This window comes from Pieris brassicae, chromosome 3 (assembly GCF_905147105.1).
Source record: "Pieris brassicae chromosome 3, ilPieBrab1.1, whole genome shotgun sequence".
Lineage (NCBI taxonomy): Eukaryota > Metazoa > Arthropoda > Insecta > Lepidoptera > Pieridae > Pieris > Pieris brassicae.
In genome coordinates, this window is record NC_059667.1 from 3,817,365 (window position 1) to 3,845,048 (window position 27,684).

At 32.9% G+C, this 27,684-nt stretch overlaps 4 protein-coding genes across 12 annotated transcripts in view; 2 read left to right on the forward strand and 2 right to left on the reverse strand.

Annotated features, from left to right (window-relative positions):
- The window catches only part of LOC123706665 (piezo-type mechanosensitive ion channel component), a 55,104-nt gene extending 41,030 nt beyond the window's left edge, over positions 1-14,074 (forward strand). For all 7 annotated transcript variants that reach the window (XM_045655970.1, XM_045655977.1, XM_045655976.1 and 4 more), the window contains 14 exons: positions 596-682; positions 1,058-1,205; positions 1,666-1,880; positions 2,204-2,362; positions 2,750-2,876; positions 3,441-3,587; positions 4,224-4,324; positions 5,756-5,937; positions 7,595-7,775; positions 9,415-9,512; positions 10,078-10,175; positions 11,408-11,511; positions 12,155-12,296; positions 12,704-14,074. In XM_045655970.1, the coding sequence (XP_045511926.1) occupies positions 596-682; positions 1,058-1,205; positions 1,666-1,880; positions 2,204-2,362; positions 2,750-2,876; positions 3,441-3,587; positions 4,224-4,324; positions 5,756-5,937; positions 7,595-7,775; positions 9,415-9,512; positions 10,078-10,175; positions 11,408-11,511; positions 12,155-12,296; positions 12,704-12,850 (1,936 nt within the window). In that variant the 3' untranslated portion in view covers positions 12,851-14,074. The remainder of the gene's footprint in view (positions 1-595; positions 683-1,057; positions 1,206-1,665; positions 1,881-2,203; positions 2,363-2,749; positions 2,877-3,440; positions 3,588-4,223; positions 4,325-5,755; positions 5,938-7,594; positions 7,776-9,414; positions 9,513-10,077; positions 10,176-11,407; positions 11,512-12,154; positions 12,297-12,703) is intronic.
- LOC123706666 (DNA-directed RNA polymerase II subunit RPB2) lies at positions 14,068-18,002 on the reverse strand. 2 transcript variants are annotated; one of them, XM_045655979.1, is made up of 2 exons: positions 17,774-18,002; positions 14,068-17,704 (listed from the first exon to the last, which is right to left on the reverse strand). In XM_045655979.1, the coding sequence occupies exon 2, from the start codon at positions 17,663-17,665 to the stop codon at positions 14,135-14,137; it is 3,531 nt and encodes a 1,176-aa protein (XP_045511935.1). In that variant the 5' UTR covers positions 17,666-17,704; positions 17,774-18,002; the 3' UTR covers positions 14,068-14,134. The 2 variants fall into 2 exon arrangements, with proteins under 2 accessions (XP_045511935.1, XP_045511934.1); XM_045655978.1 differs by having other exon boundaries at positions 14,068-17,694; positions 17,774-18,001.
- Positions 18,003-18,649: 647 nt separating this feature from the next.
- On the forward strand, positions 18,650-24,311 carry LOC123706931 (LIM domain-containing protein jub). Of its 2 annotated transcripts, XM_045656579.1 has the most exons (7): positions 18,650-18,661; positions 18,855-20,358; positions 20,692-20,861; positions 21,218-21,280; positions 21,697-21,862; positions 22,309-22,449; positions 22,815-24,311. In XM_045656579.1, the coding sequence occupies exons 2-7, from the start codon at positions 18,879-18,881 to the stop codon at positions 22,922-22,924; spliced, it is 2,130 nt and encodes a 709-aa protein (XP_045512535.1). In that variant the 5' UTR covers positions 18,650-18,661; positions 18,855-18,878; the 3' UTR covers positions 22,925-24,311. The 2 variants fall into 2 exon arrangements, with proteins under 2 accessions (XP_045512535.1, XP_045512534.1); XM_045656578.1 differs by having other exon boundaries at positions 18,651-20,358.
- Positions 24,312-24,358: 47 nt separating this feature from the next.
- LOC123706932 (uncharacterized protein C18orf19 homolog A) lies at positions 24,359-25,940 on the reverse strand. Its single transcript, XM_045656581.1, has 3 exons — positions 25,444-25,940; positions 24,907-25,052; positions 24,359-24,633 (listed from the first exon to the last, which is right to left on the reverse strand). Exons 1-3 carry the CDS (start codon positions 25,806-25,808, stop codon positions 24,395-24,397), a joined length of 750 nt encoding a protein of 249 aa, XP_045512537.1. The 5' UTR covers positions 25,809-25,940; the 3' UTR covers positions 24,359-24,394.
- Positions 25,941-27,684: the final 1,744 nt, after the last annotated feature.

Below are 27,684 nucleotides of genomic sequence, written 5' to 3' on the forward strand. Positions count from 1 at the left end.
GTGTACGATTTAATAGTATCATTATTTATTTATGTAAAAACTTTTATCGGATATAAAAGTGAATCAATTAGATTATTTGCACACCTAGTCTATTGAAGTGTTGCCATATTATCGCTATCTATTACCGATTCCGACCGACCGACCGACACTATTGCGTGTTCTAGTATACACACGTAAGAAGTGAAACTTCTTTATGACATTATATTTCAAAAAATGATTTACTATATGCAACTTTACAGTAGTTAGTTAAATTAGATAAGTTTAACAAAATGTTTTTACTATCATAGACATGAATGTAAATTGTATTGCTATCATTGTTATATAGTTTTGTTATTAATGGCTTCGAATCGACCGTGGTAGGGACAAGAAAAAGATGGAGAGAAAGAGGGAAAGAGGCGTAACGGAGAAATGTGACGTTATTTTTTTTCCAACGCCGATAACCAACTTCAAAAATTATAACTGCATTTAAATTCGTTAAAGAAGTTTTGAATGCGTAGTACAGTATCGATCTACACTTCGTGGGCTGTAGGAACTATTGCGGCTTACTGGCAATTAAAACTAAGTGGCGATTAAAGTTAACTGTATATTTTTTCAGGGTAAACGATGATCAGGAACCGATAATTGCTGTAAACACAATGTTGGAGGATACATATCAGCATTACCCTAATGTGATGTTACTTTCGTGAGTTCAATTCTTTACACTATATTTTTATACTCCATATAATACCGTGGATTCGTTAGTTCAGAACATAGTTTATTGACTTTTTATACAAGCATTTCGAAGTTATGATTTGCCATATGATCGACTGTTATCATAGTCAGGTGATAACATGGAAATTTGTCTGGTCATTATAACAAAGTTTATAAGGTTTCGTAGCCAAATGGTAAAACACGAAACGCTTATGGATTTCATGATGTCTTTTTCTGAGTCCTTATGTAACTTCTTTATTTATAAAAAGGTTCTATATAAATAATAAAAGGGACAAAGACTCTTCTTTGTAGATGACGTTTGTGACCAGATAAAGTGTTTAATACCTTTTTACGAATGTTATTTCAGATTAAAACGATATTTGCGTCCAACGAAACATTTCTTCGAACGTATGCTTGCGCCGGGCGCGCGCGTCACTGCTGACGTATACGCGTACATGTTTCTTTGCGATTTCTTTAATTTCCTTGTCGTTATCTTCGGGTTTGCGGCTTTTGGGGTAAGTTATACACTATATAACATTATTTTGTTCTTACGATTATGTATACAATTGTTTAAATGTCTCAGTACCAAAGTATTTTTTGTTGGTTACAATAACGAGACATATATTTTATATTACTTATCTCCTACTGAGCGGGTTGTTACTGTTTTTTTTTAATGATATAATTGATAACTACAGAACGCTCTAAGACATCAATACAAATGAAATCAATTTTCAAGAGCGTTCAATCTATTGTCTGTATGAAGGCTAACATATTTGACAGTTCTAAAGACGAAATTGTATCTGGAGATACGATTTAGAATATTGACCTAAGATTGGCGAATCAGGAACATATATTTTGAGAACAAAATTTTGCTGCTGCGACGTTTATAGAGCTTATAGGAACAGTTTATAAAATTTCGGTTGGGGTGGCCTAATAATAAATGGATTACCACATTTTCTTACAAATCATTTTCAGACACACCAAGGCGACGGTGGTGTGCAGACTTACTTCGAGGAGAACAAAGTGCCTATACCGTTCCTTGTAATGTTAATATTGCAGTTTGCACTTATTATAATCGACCGAGCGCTTTATTTACGCAAATTCATGCTGGGCAAGATATTATTCCAATACGCCCTTATTATTGGTGTTCATATATGGATGTTCTTTGTATTACCGTTTATTACTGAAAGGTGAGTAAAAATAAACATTATTTATTCGTAAGCCTTGAATTGATTACCATTCATTCATTGTGTAATTACACGTTTATGCAAAAAATAATAATATAAGGATAAAAAAATTAATCTAATTTGAGTGGTGGTTAATATTTGAATTAAAAATTAAATAGTTAAGAAGTGTTGTGTTTTGGATTATTCAAAACCATTTTCAAATGCCTAATGCGTAATAGAGACAAACGTAAAATAAAGTCTGCTTCAAATATTTCTATAAAAGAATAACAAGACTCACAAGTAGTGATTAATATGAAAAATACAATATGTGAGTTAATGTATTTCAGGACATTTAACACCCTCCTACCGCCCCCGATGTGGTACATGATGAAAAGCATCTACCTTCTACTCTCGGCATACCAGATCCGGTGTGGCTATCCCCGGCGTATTATCGGAAACTTCCTTTGCAAGTCTTATCGGTTCCTCAACATGATCTGCTTTAGAGGGTAATTCATTAATTTTTATAGGAATTCAAGTTATGTGATGACATATATACAATCTCTTCCAGGAAAACTTTGACTTGACTTGACTTTTAAGGAAATTATTTTTGTCTCTATCTGCCAAATTGTGTTTCAGTAGTACAGACGAGTACTTTAAAACAGTGTGTCTTTATGAATAAGAGAGAAAAAACTTTTAGTTGTACGAAGTAATTTCTTGTAAAAAATTTAAAAAAATGCAGTATTTACAAAATTGATAACAAAATACTCGATTCGCCATTTACCTAGTAGTGACCTGCGAATTCTTCGGTATAATTAAGATAACTTCTTCTTAAAACTGGATTTGACCTCATTCTACTTTCGGTAATAAGATGTCATCTTTTTTTCTTGGTACAGCTTTATGGCAGTGCCGTTCCTCTTCGAATTACGGACGCTCATGGATTGGATATGGACTGACACCTCAATGACTCTCATGGATTGGCTCAAAATGGAAGATATATTCGCTAGCGTCTTCTTACTCAAGGTTTGTAACGTGATTAATTTAAATGAAGCGATTTTAATAAACACATTCATAAAGTTTGCAACGAAGTAGAAATTAAAAATATATATTTGTTAGGTTTAGACATTTATGTTTAATAATTTGTTTGTCATAGATATTAACTACAAAAAATATTTTAAATTTTAAATCAAATTAAAAAAATAATATGTAAAGAAATACATGTTTATTAATTTACATATAATAAAAATTAAAAGAAATTATGAATATATTTATATTTGATTAATTTAGATTTAAATGTACAGTCAAAATTTGTTATGTCGATAACATCGAAGGGAATAATATTTGGTCGTAATAGCCGATGACGTTGTTATCAAGTACCTGATTCATAGAATTCAGTCGGAACCTTTGATCTTGGTCAAAATAATCGGTATGTTGTTCCAAACGATGTCGTCATAGCCGGTTTTTTTTTTAATGGAATCTCGCTGTTGGCCTTAAGGGCCTTTACAGCTCAGCTCGGGCTGTTTAGGCGAGCAAAGCTCGGCCTGAATCGTAAACGGTTTTGACGGTAGATGTAATTTATAATTTCAGTGTTCTCGCTACGTAGAAGATGAATTTCCTCAACCGCGAGGCGTTAAGAAATCCACCACATCCAAATACCTGCTCGGCGGAGGAGTTTTGGCTTTTGTCATCGCTATCATTTGGTTCCCGCTTGTGTTCTTCGCTTTTGGTAATTCGGTAAGTTACCCGATCAAGCAAAGAAACTTAGCGGGAACTATGACTCCCGTATAGCCAATATATTTTTGACGTATGGTTGTCAGTATTGTCAAGTCTCGTTTGTCACCCTGAGGAATGAAGTTATTTCCTTAAATTAAAGAAATCAATCTAAATTACAAGTTTATTAGCTATATTCACTTGAATTTTTTTACAGTTTTTTTGTTTGTGTTTTTTTTAAGATTTTCAAGGAGAAGTGTTTTTTAACTGAAACTCAAAATAACTTTATTAATATAGGTAACAAGTACACTTATGAACGTCTACAGAAAATATGTTAAATTAATTGTAAATTTACAATTACTACCAGTTCGCAAGTCAAGGGCGTAGAGCGGGCAAGAAGAACTGGCAAGAAACTCTCCGTCACTCTTTTTAATCGCTAAGTTTTAGTCATACAAATTGTTTGAACTTATTATTTTATAAGGAATTTGTATTGTTGCGTAGCCTTTAATAAGATTAAAAATCTTGGTGACTGTGTGTGTGACAATAATATGAAAAAAAAAACTCTTACACATTTCCGATACTACGGAATTATTTTTTTTCTCTTTTTAAATACTTCTCGTAAACTTAACTAAAAAATTATTAATCTAATTCTATTTTTAGGTTGGTGAGCCAAACCCACCGACAGATGTCACCGTCAAAATTCGTATTGGACCCTTCCTGCCCGTTTATCAAATGTCTGCTCAATCACACAATATTGATGTGTAAGTTTCAATTGTCTTAACCATCCTAATTTATTTCTTTAAGTCATGTTTGACTTGAATAATAATGTTGTATTCGAGGATTATATTATATATTAGTTTATGTCATTATATTGAATATTAGTACACGACCTCTAAGTGAAGGCCTCCTCCAAAATCTTCCATTTGTCATCTTCGTAGCTATTTTCAAAGAAAACTAAAAGCTATTTTTATGATAATAAACTTATAATTGTTTTACATAATTTTAAATTTAAATTTTCCGACGTTTCGCGTGCTTTAGAAATGTTTTCTTTTCTTTTAAAGCTATGTTAACCAAAGATATTTTCAATCTTTTTTTGATTATAAAACTAATGCTATACTAGTAACTTGGTGAGTAATAAATAACTTTCGGTACTCACCTATCCAGCACAGAACGGAGACTTATAAAAACGAGTGCTAACGGTATAGGAAAGAAGACTTGTCGGTGATCCGTATATTACAAGCTTTTCCGGCCAGGGTGCGATGTCAGAACATGTTGTGTTAGGCGGTAACCAAATATATTCACTCCAAAACGTATTTAATAAGGACTGCAACATAGTTTTTACTAATAAAACTATTCACAGTGCCGTCAATAGCTAGCAAAACTAAAATTTAACTTAAAATTATTAAATTAATTTTTGTTATCCCCGCGGACCACTAACTCTCTGACAGGGACAGGTCAGAGTTGCCAACGTTTTGACATTTCAATTTACAAATTACTTTTTCAAATTCCAAAGTATTCATCGTCCCAGGTGGTGGGCCCTTATGATAAGAATGTTTATGTTTAACTACTTTACCGATATTCTTACACCGGATTCTTCTTTAGCTGTGGCCAAACTACCTATGGATTCGATAATTGGCTTTTAATATATTTTATTATAAGTAACGTATATTTAAAAAAAACATGTTCAAAACATAACAGATTCTCTGCGTACGTACGTATTTGTTTATTAAAATTGCTTCTAGTAAAACTCTTTTTAACTGACTGAGGAGGTGATGAATTTGTCGTGTAAGTTTTTCTAATTTATGCCAAAATTTTCTTTTTGTGTTAGGTTATTAATTGTGTCTTGTATATACCTTAACCGGGCTTGACTTCGTTTTAAGCACTAAGGTCAAACCTTTAGTGGTTACCTACAGGTTAATATCCTTCTTATTTTGAGAAAAATGCGCTTACGCAATCCTCGCCACGGTTGACGAGCTTGCTATGGGGCTACTACACTCAAAGCCCTCCACGAGCTTAAGATGGACTCTCGTGGTTTAGCAAAGCAGTTAACCAGAGAGACCCGTGCTTATATCCGACTTAACCTAACCTGAATTGACTTCAACCGACTTCTTTTCAGGGACCAAGGTTTCAAGTGGTTTAAATCTGTGTATATTATTTAAAAAATTAAATTAAAAATACTTATTTTTTTTTAGCTATACCGAACAAGACTACACCCAACTGAGCAACATGTACGCCCGAGACCGAACCGCACAGACATTCCTCTCTAACTACATGTACAATGACGTCGCAGTTATAACAATCAACCCTAACTCCACCGCTGTGTGGAATATTTCTCCTCCGGAATTGGATCGGCTTGAAAAAGAAGCGTTGTCAAGTAAGTAAAAAATAGATAATAATAAGAAAAATTATGTGCGGGTAGACATAAAAAGTGAAACTTTTTTATGAAATTTACAAAAAAATTATCTACCATATTCAATTTTATAGAAATTGGTTAAATAAAGTTAAATTAGTTAAAGTTTAACACAATGCTTTTATTATCATAGATATGAATACAAATAATACAATTATTTAATTTTACTTTATAACTACTAAGATTATTACAGAATTTCATTAATTGTAATGGAATGATTACTGGCATTGTTATCGTTTTGACATATTTTTATTATTAATGTCTTCGTATCTCTTCGAATCAACCGTGGTAGGGACAAAAGAAAGATGGTACGTAACCGAAAAATGTGACGGTATTTTTTTTTTACAACACCGATAAAGAAGTTTCACTTCAATAATAAAAATGTTATGGTGGTACAATCTAAAGTTCACATACTCTGCCATACATAACGGCGTGCAAGTTTGTATTTAATAGAATAGAAGTACCAATTACATTATGAGTCATATAATTTTAGTAAATTCTTATGGCATTTTAATGCCTATTTTTGTATGGCTGACTGTGCGGATTTTTATCATTGATCGATCTAAATATAGCACTTTCTTGTAAATAGATGGTTTACATATTTATTATTTTATCACTACATCGCCAAATTATTTAAGTAGGTATATAGTATAGGTATCTTAGGAATAGGTATTAGTATATGTTTCACGCAAATCATCATTAATAGAATAATACTTTTTTTCCAAAATTACTACTTTAAGTCGATTTTCTAAAAACTCTAGTAGGAAGATTAAACCCTGATTGCCTTCCAAAGTTGTCCCTATACAATTCCAGATAAATTTTAAGCATAGCCAATTTCTCTTCAAGTCTACTTTGACAGTGGTTTATTACGGATGGACAGTCATTGCCGTGCATTTGACTTTATGGGTTTATAAATTATTTTCTTATGAAATTATATTTTATTTAATCATTATTATAAAAATCCGCACAATCAGCCATATTAAAATAATCGTGCAAATGTCATATTAATTTTCATTAATTCATATAATAATAACATCAACACAATATATTATGACATAATAAGGTATTTATAATTGTTGTCAAACTTATAGTCCAAATACTGGCCTACGCTATTATATTTTTTTTTTTGGATTTTATATTGAAATTTGTAAGACGCTTTGGGAGACGCCCTCGATCAAGGCGTACATCTATATAGTAATAGGAAACAATTTATTTATATGGTAAAAATTACCATATAAAAGGTTTGGTAGGAAATTCCAATCCTCCCGGCGCCCTCATTTATTAATTTAAGTTAATGTTAATATTTTGTTTAGTTTTATTAAAAAGATTTAATTAATCATAAAATAGTTGTAAAATATAACGAACTTTAGAAAAAATATAAAAAATGAAGGTAGTCTAGAAAAAATATTATATATGTACCCGCGGATTACCTGCAATAATACGGACGAAAAAATATGATTGATTGGAACTAGAAGTTCTTGAGATAAGCGGAATCAAACCAACATTTTTTAAATAATATTATCATAAAAATCTATCCTAAATAGGGCTTCGCGTTACATCATTTGCCTATCGGATATCCAAGCCTCAAGTAATATTACTAAAACAACTTTTTTTATTACAGATTCATCATTATTAGTTAAATTCACATACGTCATAACTCATCCGAGTAATAACCCACAAAATCCGCCAACAATCGAAAACAATCGTGAAGTGCCGTTGGACGCTTATGTAAACGGGAAGAAAAATCCGGAGAGAGATACATTACTGCAGCTACTGGCTGGGACAGCTCCTCCTGATCTTTGGTAAGATATAGTATATTTTTATGATATAGCTGTTTACAAGATTATTAAAAACAATTCCAGAGTGACCACAGAAAGTACAAAATTTTATTTTTATCTTGCTGCCCCCGTGAACTTCGTTTCTCCGTTTTATATGATTTTTACTAAACCAACCTTTTTAGTAGGTACATACCGACCTATGGAACATTTTGCTATGCGGTTCGCGTTTACCGAAATAAAAAACCGAATTTTTGTGTTTTTTGTGTGCAATTTTTATCTCCATAAAAACCTTCCTCAGATTACCAGCAGTAAATAAAAAATACTCGAATTCGTCCAGTCGTCTTCGAGTTTAGCAACATTTCGCGATTCATTTTATTATATATATTCTGTTACGTATTTAAAAATTGTAAGGCTTTAAAAAAAATATTAAGCATTCATAAATTAAATAACCCACCAAAACTCTTAGTAAGCTGGCATCGCATTAGTGCCGATGACGTACCACGTCTGTAAACACGTAAATATGAAACTTTTCACGTATTTATTATTGTTGTACTAGTATAAGGATTAGACATATTATTTATAAGCATTCTACGTCTGTATATGTGTATGTGTATAAGTGACTGACGTATAAATATATATATTTTTATAACGCATTTTAAAGCGATGTTTTATATAGATTACTCTCAATAACACTTTAATTAGGTGTTTGAGTAGTGTACCAGATTTGTGAATCTAGTCCTGCGTTATGAGTCTTGGTCTAAATGATCAACGCACACGACATGCTTGCTGAAAACATTGACAGCGACTGTAAGACAAGGCTTTCCCCCACTTACCTATAAATACGTAAATCTAACGCCAATATCAAATGTTATAGCGTCACTATTTTTTCTCTGAACTTGGCTATTTATATAATCGAACATAAGTTTATCGTCAACGTCTTAACATTTCAGTATGTAGAAAAATTGAGCAGTGCGCGGCCAATAGATTTTTTTATATGATTGGGCTGGTAACGAGCCTTTTAAGTCAAATGGTATTTTGTGCACATATTTTTTAATTTCGTGTAATTTCATTTGTTATTAAACAGTTTCACTTGTTTATTTAAATCGCAATCAAAACCCTACGGTATTTTAGCCAATAATTAAATAACGTAAATATAACGTTTCATTATATAATGCACTATAACTATAAAGTCTGTGAAAAATTACATTAGGAACATTTAGGTTTTATTAAAAAATATGGTTGCGATCTCGTCGTTACGGAAAGTGCTGCCAATAAACTGTGTCTTTCAGGCCTGTAATCCAGAACGTCGCTTAAACTTATATCTAGTTTTAAGAGATGTTATGAAAATGCTCGGAGCAATGAAGTCGCTCCGAGGGGCGTATAAAGAGTCCAAGAAATTTAAGTTTTTCTGGAACGAGCTAGGCTGGCTTAATTAGCGAGGACTATACGCACATCGGACTGATTATGAGTCTAAGTACGGACACCAACCTAACCTCACAGAGGTTATGTCAGTTTTTCTATTTGAAGATTGACATTGACAGGAAATTGTTGAAATTTTAGAAAATGCTCCTAAAATATTTTTATAAGTTATCTTTAGTCATAAGCATGTATTTATAAAGAAATAATTATTATAATAGCCGTAATTATGAGCTTCATGTTTCAGGTTAAACGTCAAACTCTTGTTCCCGAAATTCGTGAAGGTGTTCAACAAGGGCACCACAAAACCGGCTTTCCAATTGATGCCGGCTATTGGTGTTAATGGTATGTATAGGTACATTTGTCACTCGCTATGTTCGTTCGACACGATATTGCATGGTGTTGCCATTCTAATAAAGCAAATGCTTCAGCAACACACAGTGTGTTCTCTTCATACGGCTTATCTCTGACATATATCTTTGTTTCCGTATTTATTATTTGTTTTAATTAAACGTCTAAATGTAACGAACAAAAGTAGCGATGTTTGTTTTTTAGTAGTAACTAACTGTTGTTAAGATTACCAAACATAGGATACCATAATGGAAAATTGTCTACCCAAGAATGTTGTGCGCATGTCTACTTAAAACCACTTAACCCCACACGAAGAGACCCGAGTGTAGAAGGTGCAGTCGTCTTCCCTCGCTATCGCTTTGTCGGTTTTTGCGTATTTTAATTTGAAATATGTCAAATTTTATACAGAAAAATTTGACAGCCATTGAAAGGTTGCATTTGGTTGATGTTCTCGTCACCATCATATGTGAAATGATAAACCTGTTTTGTTGATGTTAATAAGAATATATCAATGTTTTTAAATTAATTTTAGCTACATAAATAAATGAATAAATTTCAGATGTTGAAGACGCAAGATATTATCGAAACGTGCAATTACGGTTGGAAAGAGACAGAAATACAAGTTACTGGAGGGTACATGAATCTTGCGAGGACAGGGTATGTCAAAGGGGTGCTTTAAATGATAAAAGATATTATTTTCCCTCTCTCTTTACCACTCACGTATAACAAAAAAATATACTTATTAATGAAATGTTAAATGGTACGCTGTGCTTATGCTCAAGAGTGCCTGCATCGGGCTATACTCTCGGAGCGTAACTCCAACGATTTAACTAAGAAAGCCTGAGAGAAATGTACAGCCTTGGCTCGTACAGGGTAAGACCTAAAAAATATACATACGTACTTTTCTTTTTACTCATTGATACTACATATATCTACATTAATTTTATAAAAAGGAATTATATTGTCTATTGTTAAAATAGCTTATACACAATAAGAAAAACACTTTTTGAACGGATTAAAGCTATGTATTATTATTAAAACTTATAATTATTTACATAATTTTAAATTTTAAACTTTTTCCGACGTTACGCGTGCTTTTCAGCGTTCAACCACCGTGACCACGTACGCTGAAAAGCACGCGAAACATCGGAAAATGTTTAAAATTTAGATTTGTGTTTTTCTTAAGGAATTATATTATAAAATAGTACTGGATCGAATTTAATTTTTTTTAGAATCCTAATTGTCCCCCGACAGGCTATAGAAAATTAAAAAAAAAGTTAACGATTCGTATGAAATTTTGATCAATACCGCGTACGCGACTATTGTCAATTGACCAAGTGATTTTATATTTAAGAAAATAGTATTTAATAAAGTATTGTTTTATATCAAATCAAAATATCTTTATTCATATAGGTAAACATGTACACTTATGAACGTCAAGAAAAACAAATTAAATTAACTGTAAATTTACATTTACAACCAGTTCGCAAGTCAAGGGCGTAGAGCGGGTAAGAAGAACTGGCAAGAAACTTTCCGCCACTCTTTTCAATCGCCAAATTTTTAATACTAATTGTTATATACATATATTACGTTGTTAAATATATAGAAATGTGTGCGATGACAAAATCTTCTATATTGATTCGGCACTACGCAACTGACCTGTTGGATTATACCTGATTAAACGGATAATCTCTGTATGACTTAACTCTCGATAAATTTTTTTCACTTACATTTTCACACGTTCTTGGAAGTCTAACTCAAATACTGATAATTTCAGTTTAAGTTAAACAAATAACTAAAATATAATAGAAATAATAACAAACTCATAAAAATGAGTTTTTTAGAGTTTCATCTCTGATGGAGATAATAATTTATGAATTACTTTTCAGGATCCGCTAGCGTCAATACCAATGAACAATTGCGACATGCTCGTAATGTATACGTTTAACGACAAACTGTTTCCGGAGACACTCAACTTTATATCTGGTGGCGGGTGAGACATAACTAATTCAATTATAGTTAGTTAAGATTTCGTTTCGTACGTACACAACTTCGTACATATACGTAAAAATGTATCAGTTTTCGGAATTTCTTGTAGGCAAGTTTTACTGCCAAATCGAAGCTGAAGCCGGAAATTTCCTTGGGTTATATTGAAAAACACAAGTGCGTTACAAATTGACTGGCTTGGAATAACTTACGAGTTACTTACTAGTGAGACTCCAATAACGAAAATTTGTTCGATTACGTGTTGGTTATACATGAAAGTATTCAGCTGCCTATGCGAACATAGTTTCGCCTTACAATGCTTTTTTACTTACACTACCTTATTAGTAGTTACATACTATCATACTATAGAGATTCTTTGCTGTTTCGATATATAAACCCTTTTCTACGTTTTTCCATGCAATTTTTCAAATATTTGAAGAGTTTCTCAGAGTTCAAGGAATGAATTTATAAAAAATACTGGTATTGTAAATATTCTACGCTCAGCGGAACGTACATATTTTGCTATTAATTTTTATTTTTATAGATTTATGTTAATTATAATACATTGTGCTATATATATCATATTTCATTTCACATCGCATTTTACCTATAAAACGCTCAGTGATCACGTGATTATTGTTTATTTTCAGTATAATCGGTTTATACACAACATTCGTGTTTCTCGCGTCACGAGTGCTTCGCGGCTTCTTCTCTGGCATCTACACAAAGATTATGTTCGACGATCTGCCCAACGTTGATAGAGTGTTGCAACTCTGCCTTGATATATATCTGGTAAGATTTGAAACCTATAAAACATTCATACAAATATTGTTTTATTTTATCTACTAATCTAATTTTTCTTTCGTTGTAATTATTTAAGTTGTGAAATGTCAGAGGTTAAGTTTAAATAATTTAATTCAAATGTAACATACTTAATCAAATTGACTAGAATTGTAATTCTCAGTACTGAGTTAGTTTGCAAAATTACATGCAAAAAAGTATTTTTTGAAACACATTTTTGACAAAAACCATTCCACTGTTGCTATTTAGCAACATAAATAACCACTTTACCTCACAAAAGCTATTGTTAGAATTCCTAATTTAATTGTAATAAAATTTAAAATATATATATATATAAGACACTTACGAGAAAAAAATCATCATGTCAATCACGAACTTATGAACGTACGTATTTTTAGGTGCGTGAAGCTCTCGAATTGACATTAGAAGAGGATCTATTCGCAAAACTGGTCTTCCTATATCGGTCGCCGGAGACCATGATTAAATGGAGTCGACCACGAGAAGAAGACAGCCAAGAACAAAGAGCTCTACCAGCTCCGAACTGAAATGCTTAGTAAGAACTCGTCAGTATAAGAAATATTTAAACCTAAAAATTGAATCAGTCTTATGCACTATCCAAAGTACTCAGGGGTATGTTTATCTCTTTCTGTCTACGCTAGAATAAAAAGAGACAGATATAGTTATAGTTGTGTTTTATTGATAAAAACTGAGCATACTGGGTTTCTAATCAATAAAATGGTTAATATATATTAACACGATTTGGTACATAACATTGTCAACTTTATTTCTACTCGACAAGAGTAAGCCAAAATAGAAGGGTTTCTTCTAGAAACTTCGCCTTGACTTTTATACGTCTTTACTGAAATAATAAAGTAGTTCAAACCAATTATACAAAGCTTAGTCCATTTCATATATATATTTAGACATTACAATTCACGCATTGATTTAATGTATGTACACAACAAAAATTGTATCTATATTGCATTTAATGATTCGATATATTTATTTTAGTATCTAAGAAAGATTTGTAAGAAAATGAGCCATTACTATATATAGCCATTACACTATAACCAGTGTTTAAACTACGCAAAGAAAAAAGTAAATTCGAGTTCATGTGTTTTTGGAAATTTAACATTTTACAAGATAAGGTTTTTGTTATCGTTGTACAGCGATATTTGGTGCTTCAATGTTTATCTAGTTTTGCTAGTGTTTAAAATACATTTTGTCTAATTTCACCTCATTATATAGTACTTAATATTTTGACTCCATCGAAGAACAAGCTCTCTGCCTATCATAAGCGTTTTTAACTATCTGCTGCATTTTTGTCTGGGGCAGAAATATGATTTAATATTTTTTAACTTAAAGTAAGAACTGAAACCCTCACCCTAATATGTATAAATTTGAAAATCACATAATTTAAATAGATCCATCGTGAAAGTTGTTTTAGTACTTACATATCTATAAAAAAAGGTATCCTATTCTACATAGCTGTACTATTTATTTAATGTTAGTTTTAATCAATTGTAAATATTTATAAATTATATTTATACATGTTGGATTCTGATTAAAATTTATTTAATGAATTGCGCTACTAAGCACATAAGCTTTATAAATTATGAATTCAATGCAGGCCGTTACCTCAGTTCTATGTTTTGTCTATTGTAAATGTAGTTAGTGAAAGTGCAATTAAAATAATGTTCATTTTTATATCTGTTGTATTTAAGCTGCATTTAATGTTGTGGTTTGATAATAAAGTCATATAAAATGTTATAAAATAATTTTATTTATTCAATCAATACAATTTTAAAGTCACTTAGACTACGACATTGTTAATTAACTACCATAAGCCTTGGCGCAATATTCATAGACATCAATTCTTGGAATAATAATTTCGCGGCATAGGGTAGTCTTACTTGTGAAATCTGGGTTTTGTTTTTACATCCTTTACATTCAAAAGTGTTATTTCTAAGATTTGCAATAGCTATGAGACCGCAGAAGTTGCAGACGTGGATTCTGTATGGATCTGATACCTCAAATAGTCTCTCTCGTAAGAATTGCGCTGCGCCGTGAGCGATTTGACAATCACGCTCCATTTCCCCAAAACGGAGACCGCCGTCCCTTGCCCTTCCCTCCATAGGTTGTCGAACCAAAATCTGCACAGGTCCTCTAGCTCGTGAATGTATTTTGTCATCCACCATGTGCTTAAGACGCTGGTAATAAGTAGGCCCCAAGAACACCTGAGCATTTATCTTTCTTCCGGTGTGTCCATTGTACATTACTTCATTACCACGTAGGTGATAACCGTATTCTTGTAATAAAGATGAAATTTTTTGCACATTTACTGCGTCGTTAAAGGGAGTTGCGTCACCGATTTCGCCTTTGTTCGACGATACTTTCCCTTGAATACATTCAATCAAGTGACCAATTGTCATACGAGATGGGATAGCGTGCGGGTTAATGATAATGTCGGGTGTTAATCCTTCACAAGTGAAAGGCATGTCTTCTTGTCTGTATTGAATTCCACATGTTCCCTTTTGCCCGTGGCGAGAGGCGAACTTATCGCCAATTTGGGGAATGCGCACTGAACGTACTCTAATTTTACAGAATTTATAACCTTCACTGTTCAATGTCAACATGACTTGATCGACGATACCAGTTTCACTGTTACGCAAAAACGTTGATGCATCTCTTTTTGAGAAACGTTTTGTTGTTCCCTCAAGTTCATCATCATTTTCCGGTAAAGTAATAGTTTTTCCAATCACAACATCATCTCCTGATACTCTGATACCTGGAGCTATAATGCCATCTTCGTCCAGCTTGTCATACAGGGCATTTCTCATTCCTTGACATGTTTGTCTAGTAGGCTTTTCAAACTGTTCTTCCTGATCACCAATCCTCTTAGACTCAGAGTCTTTGTAAGATCTATAGAAGACAGATCTAAAGAATCCTCTTTCAACAGCTGAAGCATTCAAAATGACACTGTCTTCCTGATTGTATCCTGTGTAGCACAAAATAGCAACAATAGAATTGATTCCAGCCGGTAATTCACGGAAACGCAAGTACTCCATAGATCTTGTTGTGACCAGTGGTTTGTGTGGATAATACAACACATGTGCTAAAGTGTCCATTCTTACATGGAAATTGGTAATATACACTCCCATAGCTTGTTTACCCATAGCACTCTGATATGTATTTCTTGGGCTTTGATTGTGATCAGGAAAAGGAATAATTGATGCACAAACTCCTAATATCATAGCTGGATGGATTTCACAATGGGTATAAGTTGTACAGTAAGCATATTCTTTAACTTGAGCCAAATCATCAGGGCTCATAGCAATCATAACTGTCTCCTCTTCTAAAGTATCAATGTATTCAACAACACCACTTGCTACTAAATTTTGCCAACCATAGTTATTGTAATCTCTTTCCTTCAACTGATCAATATGCTTTTTCTTAAGCAAAAGAGCTCCATTTTCAACAATCAATAATGGACGACAAATTCTTCCTGCATCAGTATAAATTCTTATTTCTCTGTCACGAATATCACGGATCATACTGACTTCAGATACAATTATATCCATTTGACGTCTCAGTTTTCTCAAAGTAGCCATTAATTGTTCTGGGTCTCTATGTATTCCTACCCAACACCCATTTACAAATATTTTTGTAGCATCTGCAATAGCTGACGGTGCTATTTCTTCCAAATTCTCCATAGACCACTCCTCCAAGAACTCCAAAATTGGTGATGGCTGACTTCCAACAGAAATATAAGCCATTAGTGCCAAGTTCTTTACAAGACCTACAGCTGCACCTTCTGGCGTTTCAGCAGGACAAATCATACCCCAAAGTGTATTGTGAAGTTGTCGAGGCTTAGCTAATTTGCCATCACGGCCAATTGGTGAGTTAACTCTTCGCAAATGTGATAATGTTGATGCAAATGTCAATCGATTTAACACTTGTGATACACCAGCTCTAGCCTGGTGCGCTTTCTTTTGGTCACCCCAGTTACCAGTAGCAAGAGAGTACCTTAACCCATCTGTGATAATTTTTGTTTTAATAGCTAATTCGAGATTGAAGTCTTTGCCTTTATCAATAAATTTCTGTGCATACATCCTTACTTCTTTAAGTAAATTCTTAAATAATCCACGAAACAGAAAAGCTAACAATGGTCCGGCTAAATCCAACCTTTTATTTCCATAATGATCTCTGTCATCAAGTTCTCTGCGACCTAAAGCAGCTAGAAGTAACCTATGTACCATGTAGCCCAAGAAATAAGCTTTTTTAGTCTCACAAAAATCTGAAACACCAACATGAGGTAACATTTCCTTTTGTAAAATTTCTCTAGCATATTTTATACGCCTTTCTTTAGTCACACCAGGCCTTGCTCCTCTAGCTCCAATAAAGTTTAGAGCCACATTCTGTTCTTGAATAACAAATGCCTCATCTAGGGAAGGTTTTACCATTTCCATCATTTCAGGATCATCAAAGTCATAAATAATATGTTCCAAAATATCTCTGTCAGCTACAAAACCAAGAGCTCTGAATACAATCATAATAGGAATCTCTTGTTTAATGTATGGAACAATTGCAACAATTCTTTGACCAATAGCTGACTTTTTTATGCTTTGTCCACCACGAGCCATCATATTAACCCAAAGGGTAGATGTTGGTCTAGAGCTATGTTCCAAACAGGAACGAATTTCAGTTTTGTAAGCATACTTTCCATCCTTCATACTGAAAACATATACTGTATTTGTTGCCATTTTTTCTTGAGCAATCAACACCTTTTCTGAGCCATTTATAATGAAATAGCCACCAGGATCCAGGGGACACTCATTCAATTCAGTCAAATCTCGGTCAGTAAGATTGCTAAGCAAACAGTAAGTAGATCTCAACATAATGGGAATTTTCCCAATAAAAGTTTTTTGATGCTGTGTTTCAATAGGATCTTCATTTTCTTTAACAATTGTTTTAGTAATGTCGACATATAAAGGCGCAGAGTAAGTTAAATTACGTAAACGTGCTTCATTAGGCATCATTGGTGATGGAGCTCCATCTTTTTCCCAATGTGTTGGCTTGGATAAGTAAATCTGGTCAAACTTCAAATGATATTTAGGTGGAATTTCTATCTCGCCAGAAGAATGTTGTGCTTCAGCCTGGAGTTCAATAGGAGGAGAATCTTCAACAATTCTTTGTACGGACATTTGTATGAACTCGTCGAAACTGTCTAGTTGCTGCCTCACTAGACCCTTTTCATCGAAATACGCGTTAATTACTATCCAGCAAGCTTCCTGCCATAATTCTGATGATATTTCTTCCACATCTTCCTCCTCATACTGATCTTCTTCTGTATCATACATCTTGGTTTTGAGCAGTAACTTCAAGGAACCTACAAAGTGCTATACGTAAATTATTAAAATAAGCAGGGACAAACAAATCATAGAGAACGTTATTCGATGAAAACTGACCTTATACTGATTACAATACTTATTTCTTAAGCATTTGCTTAATAATTATAAAATATAATCCTTTTTATTTATTGAGTAAGGAAAAAAATTACATCTGCGCGTTGTTTGTACAACACTCGCTAAATAGTCAACATGGCGGCGGAATCACAATGATACTGAATCACGAACGCTGAATGTTGACTGATATTTGATGAATTTAGAGGTTGACCACAGACTAGCGGCAGCGTTTTGTCACGTCTACTCCAAACCGAAAATATCAACAGATGTCACATATTATATAGATATAATAAAATTTAGCAACTGCCTCTAAAGCAAGTCACTTTAGCTAGAATGCTAGTGTGGCAATATTAAAAAATTTACACAGTGGCCTCAGAATTACACTATTTTGCAAAAGGTATATATATACCTTTTTACCTTCTGTATATGAATTTTTTTCCATTAATATTAGAGTTTGCGCGGACATCACATATAATATTTCAATAATTAAATTTACGATTTTATTTTCTAATAGTGATGTTGTTCTCAATGTGTACCGCGAGATCGCAAAGTTCCGTTCAGATCTATGGAGATTGTGAGAACTACATCGAAATTACATACAGATACATCGGGATTAGTTTCGCTATCGATGTTTGATATTCACTGAATTAGAAAAATATTTATAAGAATACACGTACATCTTGTATTTTTATGAGAGCTACCTAGAGAAACTATATGAGAAAACTTTAAATTGCGTATCTCAGTCAATCTAATATACAGTATACATATAATAGAGGCATACTAGATTCTACCATGACAAATAATACAGTTTATTTTCTTACTGATGTAGATAAATTAAAGATGACATTCACAGATTATGTATTATTTTTATGCTGCGCGGTTGAAAATAATGTGATTATTTACTGATTAAGTTTTATTTAATAATTGTTTTTATAATTTATACCTTGCATATTTCTAAAGCTCTCTATTTGTTCCTTTGCAACTACTAAATCAATGTAGAAGTTAGATCGAGTAGTTATTATAACAACTATGAATCATTCGTTTTATCAATATTATTGTTCTTGTACAGATTTATAGTTTATAGATTTAAATAACTAATTCGGGGACAATGGACTTTCCAAGAAGAAATAATGTAGAAGAACAACGATGTGTAATCGGACTTCAAGACTTAAAAATATCGAACAAAGACGAAAATGAAACTGAGCAGGCGCACAGTGCAACGACATCTAACTTAGCGGCGCAGACAAAAAACAGGCCCGTGGGCGCGATTGAGAGTTTTACTTTAGATAGTAATCCAAATAATCGTCAAGATTACAGTTTTTATGAGCGTACTAATGTAATAGCAGCTTCTAAATACGCCACACCTAAGCGCGTCGAAACTATTGCTTCAATAAACAAACGCGATATCAATGCCACTGCCCTGCCGCCCAGCCCTACGCGCTCAATAGATTCAATATCACAAAGGTCTTTAAGTTATCAAACAGAAGACTTATATGAAATACCAGGTAACACGAATGCGTCGTATACGCCCCCTGTGTATGAAAATATAGACTATTACGGTGAGCAACAGTTACCTCCACCCCCATTCTATCATCAACTTTACCAACAGGCACCCCCTTTGGTCCCTGAAAGCTACTACGACACCAGATACAGTAAGGCACAGCCTCAAGTACCAGTGAACACAAAACCAAAACCAGTTGTCTATGAGAACATGCTTTGTTCTGACAATGAAAAAAAAACTGAGTTTAAAACACAGGCAAATCCAAACCAACACTTTATACAACAGAGCTCAACTCCAGGGCCTCAAGTCCCAAACACTAGTCTGAATAAAAATATTTCAAGTGATAAATGTAAGCTAGATAAAATCCCACCCCCGCCACCATATAACTCATCCCAGGACACATCATGTGGTGACTACACAATAATGAAATCTGCTCCTCCGAAATACACAGATGTGAGTTCACTATTGAAAACTGACAATAAACTGACTAGTGTTGAAGATAAGGTTACAAGTGTTAAGCCTACAAGTGCAATATATGCTTCAATAGCGCCTAGTGCTCAAAGACCAAAAGCAAACATAGCTACAGAAGTCCAAACAGCTGTGCCTGCTCCAAAATTTTTCCACCCGAAGCCATTGCTAGGTAATGGACTTGGGAAAATTAAACCAACAGTGGCAAATGGGTATAACCTAAATTTAAAAATGCAAGCTGGTAGGATGCAAATTGTTGATGATACAAATGGTTCTGACTATGTTTGCATGACTGGTGGAACATCAGCATCAGCTGTAGCTGCAGCAAGCAGAGACAATGTGTCTTTATCAGAATCTGTGGGGTCTAGAAATCTAACATCTACAAGAACATCTCTTTGTTCACCTGCCCAATCACCAGCACCGAGTCCAACACCCAGCTCTATGTCTCAAGTATCAAGTGGATCAAGAGGCTCTGGGGGAAGAGGAAAGAGCTTGCTTCCATACAGCATAACTCCTCCCCGCCCTCAAGGCCCCAGTGAGGCTCAGCGAAAAATAGAAGAAATGACAAGGCAACTAGAAGAGGAAATGGAAAGGCAAGATGAAGAAGGAGAGTACTTTGGTAAGTTTTTCAGTAATATTGTTTTATAAAATAAACTGTCTTTTCTGACACAAAATCTATATTTCTCTTTAAGCTCAATAGTATGTAAAATATGTATAAGTACATCCATTAATAATAAATGGAGAAACATGGGTCATGGGCTGTTTTATTTCTTCAAAATGCTTATATTGTTTCCTCAAAAACAAAACTTTTTTAAAGCATGGTTTTTATTGTTTGTGCCAAAATGACAGTCTACATTATTTTGAGTCCTAGATTAGTAATATAATTAATATAAATTTATGTATTTATATAATAGAATATGCATACATATGTATTTTATACAAATATTTTCAGGTATTTGTCACACATGTGGCATTGGAGTAACAGGAGCTGGTCAAGCATGCCAGGCAATGGGTAATTTGTATCACACCAACTGTTTCATCTGTTGTTCATGTGGTCGGGCTCTTAGAGGAAAAGCTTTTTACAATGTTCATGGAAAAGTATATTGTGAGGAAGACTATTTGGTTAGTTTTTGAAATATTATTCTTTTACAAGACTTATTAAATAGTTTACTTAAGAACATATTACAAATTAAATTTATTAAAAAATATATTTACTTTATAACAAGAATCAGATACTTTGGGTTTTAATTAAAATGGTGGAAGCAAACTGATTTATTTTTTATAAGTAAGGGGTAAAGGCCAGGTCCAGGCCTAGAACATTTTATCAACCTTGTGTACATTAGTCATAAAAATATTTTATTTATACTTTATGTCCATATAAATAAATAAACAAACATTAAAATAAATAAAAATATCCATTGTGATTTGAATTTTGCCAATAAATAGAATAAGTTTTGTATTTTATATATATATTCCAGTATTCTGGGTTTCAACAAACTGCCGAAAAATGTGCTATTTGCGGCCATCTTATAATGGAAATGGTATGTTTGCATTTTTTATGATTTATTAACACTTGAAACAGATTATTATTCAGTTAATTTTATGATTATTCCACTTAAATCCAGCTTCAAGAGTCTAAGAGTCCAGATTGCATAATGCTTTTGTTTTGCTATACATAGCAAATTATCTTTCTTTTCTTTTCTAACAATCCTAATGTATAGAAAAGATAGATTATTCACGCCTAGTCCAAGATATTTTCATGGAATATTCTTTGTATAGTTTCTACTTGCAAAGTTGCTTTTAAACCTAAAAGTATTATTGTTCACATAAAAAAATCTAATTATTTATTGTTTAAAATATATATATTAAGTTAATATGATTTTAATGATATATTTTAGTATACTATTGTATATTGTATTGAATAAGCTTCTATGCAATAAATTGTCCTAAATTTCAGATATTACAAGCGATGGGCAAATCATATCACCCGGGGTGCTTCCGATGTTGTGTATGCAATGAATGCCTTGATGGAGTTCCCTTTACCGTGGATGTTGACAATAAGATATACTGTGTCAATGATTATCACCGTATGTTTGCACCCAAGTGTGCCAGCTGTGGAAAAGGTCTCATTTTTATCATATATAACTTTTTATATGTAACAAAATACAAAAACTACTAAGTAAGTAGTACTAACTAATGATAAAAAACAACTTAAAGGGAATGTATAGAACAAAATAAAGCGGAAATAATTCTGTCAATAAAATAAGTTACACAAAATGGGCCTATGTCGCTTCCAGGACAGATTTGTGTAAACATAAAAACCGAACATACATCCTTAACCCAATCATAAAAATGCAGTTAGCCTTCAGATTATTTTGATTTTAGGCAAATAACTGTTCAATGACATCTGACTTTGTTTTCATTTACTGAATAAGCCAGGAATAATCTGACGTTTGAATGCACAAATGATTACAAGGTGTAGAACCATATTCCTAACCAATATCAAACACAATCAATATAATTTAAAAATATAAGTTTTTTTGTTTATAATTTTGGTCGCTTTTTCCAGGCATAACACCTGTTGAGGGCACAGATGAAACAGTCAGAGTGGTTTCAATGGACAGGGACTTCCATGTTGATTGTTATATGTGCTGTGTGTGTGGTATGCAGCTGACAGACGAACCTGATAAACGATGCTACCCATTAGCAGGTAATTTTTTGAAATATGTTAATTTTATTTTATTATTTTCCAAATTTCCATTTCCTCAAAAGCCCATTCTCTGATGGCTGAAAAACATTTTTATATTCTACTTGACTCATTATTTGATGGCTAATGAGATTTCAAGTAAGGGGCAAGCTTTGTTTTTGGTGCAGGTTTTATATCTAGAATATCAGTCATATTTGCAAAACATTTATTATTTTTATTATGAAGTTTAATCTTTCCTGTTTTCCCAAGATAAATCTTTAGAAGGGCAGCCGTTGAGAACTCCAAACTTAGCAGTTTTATATGACTAATCTCGCCCTTATTTATTGTTGTAGTGAAATGTCAATTTTCATAATAAATGCTTTTTCTAGGTAAACTTATGTGTCGGGCCTGCCATTTGTCGACGATAGGTGCCGCATCAGGACCTGGAATGGCGCCCGCTCCACATCTTTCACCAGCTTCCTACCAGTATATGGGCTAAATAAGTGACTCATTGAAAAACTAAAAAGTGCAAAGAGAAACAACCAATGCTGCTTGTGAATTACGACGTATACGTTACGGAAACTTTGCAATGAGTTTGACTAGAACAAAATATCTGTTTCGTGCTTCGTAACCCAAATATAAAATAAGGGTGACATTACAAATGAAGAACATTTTGTGAAATTTCTTGGCAATATAGGTATGAAAATGGAGTCATTTTATTATCTAAGACAAGATAAGGTTACAAGAAATTATTTAATGGTAATTCAATAAATAGTTTTATATATAGCTTAAGGCTACATTACGGTGCAGATATCTGAATGAGTTAAGTTATTGCTTTGTATAGGAACTATAAGTAAAAAATTCTGTATATTATGAGTATGCAGATGTAAAAAAGCACTTTGGAATTGAAAGAAAAGAGATAAAAAGTATATTGATGTCTTGCTCATTTTAATGTAACGATAGGAACCAGCATAATTTTTAAGGTGTGTATGATTCTTCCTATGAAAATGTTATTGTAATTGTCATAAATTACATTTATGATAAAGAATGATTTTCACTGATGAGAAATTGCAGAGATTAAATGTTTATAATAGATAAGTACAATGTAATATTTTGCAGTCTATAATTTATGATGACAGGAGATTTAAAATGTCAAGATTAAGTTGAATTAAGTGTAATTTAAAATCTCAAAATTGATAGTGATTTTTTTAAATTAAGCCTACAGTGCTTTGTGATATCAATAGGTTACATATTAACCACTATGAGGCCGTTGAATGGGCAATAAATTTGCATTTATTAGAGATGTTGCCGAAAAATATAACTGACATACTATTTACAATGTACTTGGTGAAGTGTCTGAAAGAAGATAATCTATGAACAACATTTTGTAATATTCTTTTTTAAGTTAACTGCAATCAGACTAACACTTGTAATGAAGTAAATTTTGTTTAAAGCAAAGCAGATTTATAATTCTATTATTAAATTAAGTTTATACTTGTACCATTTTAAGTAACTAAATTGGACAAGGGAATTAGACATTTATGTACATTGTAATGTAAACAGGGTTAATTTATGGTAATGGTACAAATGAAACAAATACAAAGTCACAAGTATTATCTCATTAAAATTTTATGCATTTATTATTTTTAATTAACATTTGGCAGCACACCCTGCAGTTCTGATTTTATTTTTGCCTAGACTAATATCACCATTCTAAAACATTCCAAATAAGTGCTGTCTCAGTATGTAGTACTTAATTATTTCAATAATATTTGTAAATTTTGGTAATACATTTGAATGGATTAAATTACTATATTAGTCTTAACAGCATTTTATATTTATTTTATTGAAGCAATAAATACATCCAGTAATTTGATGTTTTATTTAATAAAAACACTAGACAAGCACTGGCTATGCCATAAATACAATAAAATGTATAATAATAACAAATATTTATTTAAAAAAACTATTACATTTTCTTAATCTTGTTTTTCATATTACGCATTTCTGTTTTATATCTTCGCATTTCATCAATAACATGACTTTGTTTTTCCTTAATTTGTATTTGATAATGTTGCTTGCTCTCATTGAATTTGTCTTGAATATTATCTTTTTTTTCCTGTAGCATCTCTTTAATTCGCTCACGAGAAGGTACTGGTTTAATCCATCCAATAGTTGTTAATTTCTTGATTGCATATGTTGTTCCACCTGAAGTAATATGTGTGTTATAATAGAATTTAAAACTAACTTAACAATAGCTCTAGTTCTAGTTCTCTCTATGTAGTAACAAATATTATAAAAGGGATAGTAAAGAGGAATTATTTATTTTTAAATAAGAAATTTATACTAGTATCATTGCCATCATTAACATTATTTCATTAATTAATTACTTTTGGTACAATTCAGTACATATCAAATCTCAATAAATATTAAAATCCAAACATTGAAAAAAATTACTTATAAGGTATGATTCAACATTACCTAAAGTTGCAGCATATCTTAGAGGGGTTGCAGCTTTATAAAGTGCAAATGTAAAGGCAAAATATCCAGCTCCCGATTGTTTCAATGGCTCCATTAGTTTTTCACTCACACCAAGTGATTCTAATAGGCTGACTACATCAACACCACTAAATAAGAAATTACATATTATTTCACCATATTTTACTTTTAAGAAGATTAATATAATTAGGATTTGGCTTTTACTTATCAACACAGTAACATAAATTACTGGTTCAGTTTTTTTATGTTACAGGAGGCAGACGGGCAGGAGGCTGACCTGGTGTAAAGTGATACTGCCTCTCAAGGACACTTGCTTTGCCAGAAGGCTTGCAACAGCCTTGCCGGCCTTTTACAAATTGGTGAAGGACCCTAAGTCAAATTGATTCGGAAATACTTCAGTGGGCAGCTGGTTCCACATAGTGATGGTGCTCAGCAGAAATTACCTAATTGTTTGGTTCTTCATCACTTTCAGGCTATATCAACATCAATATAACAAGAACTATATTCATATTTAATTACCTTCTGACTGCATAGTAGAATCCACCAAACCAAACAGCCGATGTAGCCATATGAACTGGTACTAGAACATACCAATAATCTCTATACATTTGCTTAAATCGCTGAATTAGACCAGACTTCTTGTCTTGGTCAGGTTTAGATGGTTTTATCCCATCGTTGGCTTGTGTGGAGCAAGGCCTCAGTGGTGTCCATAATAGCTTTAACTCTTTTTCAAATAAAGGTTGCTGGAGAATACTATTTTGATAAGTAATTCCACTAGATAAGGTTCTTAAGGAAAATTGCGTTTTAACACTCCATTGTACCGGTTTGGTTATGTTATGCAGATAGCGGTGATTTCTGCATAAAACTCTTGTTGACAAAGCCATAGTTGAAATACTGAACAATATATTTAATGTGTACACATTTTTATTAAAAGTCTAATGCTGTTATTGTATGACGAAAAATTACAATGTTTTTGATAAATTAAATTTGTTGCAACTGTCACCGTCATATTTTTAAATTACAATTAACTCATAATTTTCTGAATTTGACAACAACTACAGACTATTTCAATTTTCTAGCACTTAGAACAAGGTGTAAAAGTTTGCATTACATTACCGTATTGTTTAGTTGTCATGTTGTAAATCCTAAAATTGTGTATTTATTTATATTGTTTAGGGCCGTAGCCTTACAAAAATAAACTTAAAACCACTAATAAGTGCACCATTTAGTAAAAAGTAAAAATAACGTTGAATGAATTGATTAGGCTGTAGGTAGCCCAATGATATTGCGCCAACATCCCTGTGGTTCATCGATTATTTTTCTAAGGCGGTCAGGCGAGCAGTCATTTACTGCGATTTTTCCTCACCGTACGAGGACTGCTTTTGCGCGTATTGAAAAAAAAATACTGGGTACACAGCCGGTGCTCTGATGTAAAAACATATTTCATGACTAGAACTTCGCTATTTATAGTAAAACCCGTTCATCGAAACAAATTCAGGTCTTCCGCGGTAAACGCTTTGGTTGGACATGGTTGACAACATTAAGCCGCGGAGGGAAATGTTATTTTATTTGTTTTATAAATATATAGGTATATAATAATTAAGTATATAATATATATATTTTTTATATTTATAATGTAACTAACAAACCCGGCGAACTCCGTTTCACCACCAGATGGCTTCGTTTTATGTAACATTTTGTTTGGTGATTAAAACATGAAGAATTTTTTTTGTTTTTTATTTGAAAAGGAAAAAAAATATTTCATATTACAACAGTAATGAATTCATTTCGATTACAAAAATGAAGTGTTATTTAGTTGAACTTCTCTAAGTAAATGAAAGGGAATCCAAAGTAAATACTGAATCGAAGCGTTATACGTGTCCGCAAATTATCCGTTTCATTGAAGTGCTCTTTGGTAAACCACATTTTTTGTTTTTGGGTCTGACGTTAACACAAACAAAGCGGATGGTTTCCCAAATCGTGAACACGCAACGTATAACTGCCTATGTGAAAAACAATGATTTTCTAAATTTATCCCGCAAACACTAAGCGCCTTGCGCCTTGTTAATTGTCATTGCGAACGCAAGGCGAACTGGAAATTGCAATCGTTTGAAGTCAAACGGAAGATCAGTCGGAATCATTGGTATTCGAGGAATAGATACATTTTCACCTGCGTACTTTCCGTTAATAATGGTTGCCTCAATCAAATTCGGCATAAGTGTTTTTACCGAAAGTCGCGGTGGATTCAAATTACGCAATATCATAATAACTGTAACAACTTTGAGTTGCAAGTTATGTCGTGGAAATCCTGGTACCTCCAGAGAGTTCAAAAACTCCGTTGGATAATTTACTACATCATCAGGATTTGTTATGAAATCAACGGATTTGTATGTCACCAAATCGCCAGTAATTTTTGATTGAATGGTGAAATTCAGTGCGTGTACATCATTATTCTTTGCGGCAAGAATTGCTCGTTGACTTTACCAAGCATAATTCTGATAATGTTTTTACGTTATTCCATAAAAGTGATGCCTTCAGGCAAGCATTCAATTCATCTGCAGGCGTTCCACGGGGAATTACTGGCAACGTCTGTCTGAAATCGCCTGCCAACAATATCATCAAGCCGCCAAAGATGTAGTTATTTCGCCGAAGATCCTTCAGTGTGAAGTTAAGTGCTTCAAGTGATTTCTTATGTGCCATTGTGCACTCATCCCAAACAATGAGCTTGCATTGCATCAACAATTTTCCCATTGCACTGGA